Source organism: Rhinoderma darwinii, chromosome 3 (assembly GCF_050947455.1).
Source record: "Rhinoderma darwinii isolate aRhiDar2 chromosome 3, aRhiDar2.hap1, whole genome shotgun sequence".
Classification (NCBI taxonomy): Eukaryota; Metazoa; Chordata; class Amphibia; order Anura; family Rhinodermatidae; genus Rhinoderma; species Rhinoderma darwinii.
The window spans coordinates 422,244,435-422,246,659 of record NC_134689.1 but is presented as its reverse complement, the minus strand read 5'-3'; the positions used below and the strand labels follow the sequence as shown (position 1 = coordinate 422,246,659).

Below are 2,225 nucleotides of genomic sequence, written 5' to 3'. Positions count from 1 at the left end.
TTTGTAGGTAATCTGCTGCTTGTTTGTGAGTTTTAGACAATTGTATGTTTTACTGCATTTTTTATTCTTATTCCTGTTTGTCAAAGAGTTAAGTGAAGGCGGACATGGCTACCAACAGCAGGTCAATACAACTGCAATCCTCAACTGTAATGTCACAGCAAATATAAAGGCTTTGAGTGTGCACTCACTAATGAAGGTGTCTAATCTCTGTATTTTATAGGTGGTTACTATGTTTTCATTTCCTGGTTATAATCAGATTTTTGGCTTCAACAGTTCTGGCGATTTTGTAAACATATGTTCATGTAGACATAGGTCTAAGTTGTTTGTAAGACTTCTGCGCATCGTTAACTTTTATTTGTTAGAGTGCGTGGTGCGTCTAATTTTCACTTTTAGCTACAAATATAAATTGTTATGCATTTTTTATTTTTTAAAAATATACTTTGACACTAAATTGCATGATGGTGCTTGTGTGTATAAAGTGATGATTTTGACAATGTGCCAGATGTCTACTTTCAGAAAATATTTAAGAATGGGGTTTAGCATAATTTTTCTTTAATTTAGGTTTAATTTGTACATGTACAAATTGTAAAAAATTGTTCTGAATACCAGAGGTGCAAATTACCAAAAACCCCTGGTAGGGTTAATATTTTTTTCCCAATGAACTGTCATAGAATAATAACCCACACTATTAGCAGTAATATAACAATCATGACTTTTTTATGTATGTGCAAGGTTCAGTAGTCTCCAGAGAACACGTTGAAGCTCTTCATTCCTTAAACTGTATATTAAAGGGTTAAAGAAAGGCGTAAACACAGTGTACAGCATTGATAAGTACTTGTTCACATTAATGGAATCCCTTCTATATGGTACCATGTATATTATAATGAGAGGACCATAATACGAGCATACCGAAGCCAAATGAGAGCTGCAGGTGGAGAAGACTTTGTGTCTCCCGGTGGTGGAATGAATATTGAGGATGGCGATGAAAATATAAATATATGTCCAGAGAATAAAAGAAAATGTGGAGGCAACTATAGGGACAGATAGGGCAACAACTTCCAGCCTGATGATAGAAGTGTCTGAGCAGGAGAGATCCACAAGAGGAGTGAAGTCACAGAAGAAATGGTCAATGATATTTGAGCCACAAAAGTTCAGTTGACATAATAGAGAGATGGTTATTAAAACGAGCGTGAAGCTCAGAAACCAAGAGGCTAAGACCAGGGTCCGGCAAAACTGGAGGTTCATCATATCGGCATAGCGTAATGGGTTACATATGGCCAGGTACCGATCATATGACATAACCGTAAGAAGAAGGGACTCTAAGCTGCCCGAGGCAATGTAGAGGTAGAATTGAATGATACAACCAGCGAATGACATGGAGCCACCACTTCTCAAAATGATATACAACATATTTGGGGTGATGTTAGACGTAAACATGATTTCCGTAAGAGAAAGGTGCTTGAGGAAATAAAACATTGGATATTGTAGTCGATGACTTCTTGTCACCAGAATCACTATCAAAAAATCACCAGTCAGGGTTATCACATATGTCAACAAGAATAAAGTAAAAAGTAATATATTGAAAGGTTCATGGATTTGGAAACCAAGTAGGAAGAATTCAGGGACTGTTGTCTGGTTTTTGTCCATTGTTTTAATCAATAATACAAGAATAGGAGGTTGAAGATTTGTCTATGTGTCCACCAATTTATGCAATTATGGCTGAAAAACAATATAGAAATATATAACTGTTTTAGGAAGGATTTATTAATTCTGCATTACCTGTGTCCAAAATTGTGGTCATCTCTGGGTATCTTTTTGCCCTTCATGGTCACTGTTGAGTTTAACACACTTTGTAGGATTCTATAACAATAGTGTCTTGCAATAAAGTTGTTTTGAAAAAGAAAGCCTAGACACAAAGGGACAGTCTCAAAAAGATAGTCTCAGAAAGACAGTCTCAGAAAGTTGCTATCGGTCTATATCGGGCTCTATTTTAGTTTATATGGGACCAGCTCTTAGACATTGAGCTGTTGCCTGCTGTTTTTGGATGATTCAGAGTGTTAATTGCTGGATACAAACATTTTCCTCTAAAGTAAAGAATTTCCCACCAGATGTAATAGTCTGGGTAAGCTAGGTAACAATCACTATGAAAGATAGAATGATAGCCATATTGTTGTCACCTATTTTTCCAGGAAGATTAGAACATCCATGAATGCAGTTTTTTCATA

General features: G+C 36.1%; 1 protein-coding gene across 1 annotated transcript; it reads right to left on the bottom strand.

The window, feature by feature from the left end:
- Nucleotides 1–717: 717 nt before the first annotated feature.
- On the bottom strand, nucleotides 718–1,647 carry LOC142750617 (olfactory receptor 5AS1-like). The gene has a single exon (XM_075859612.1). The coding sequence runs from the start codon at nucleotides 1,645–1,647 to the stop codon at nucleotides 718–720; it is 930 nt and encodes a 309-aa protein (XP_075715727.1).
- Between the last annotated feature and the right edge of the window lie 578 nt (nucleotides 1,648–2,225).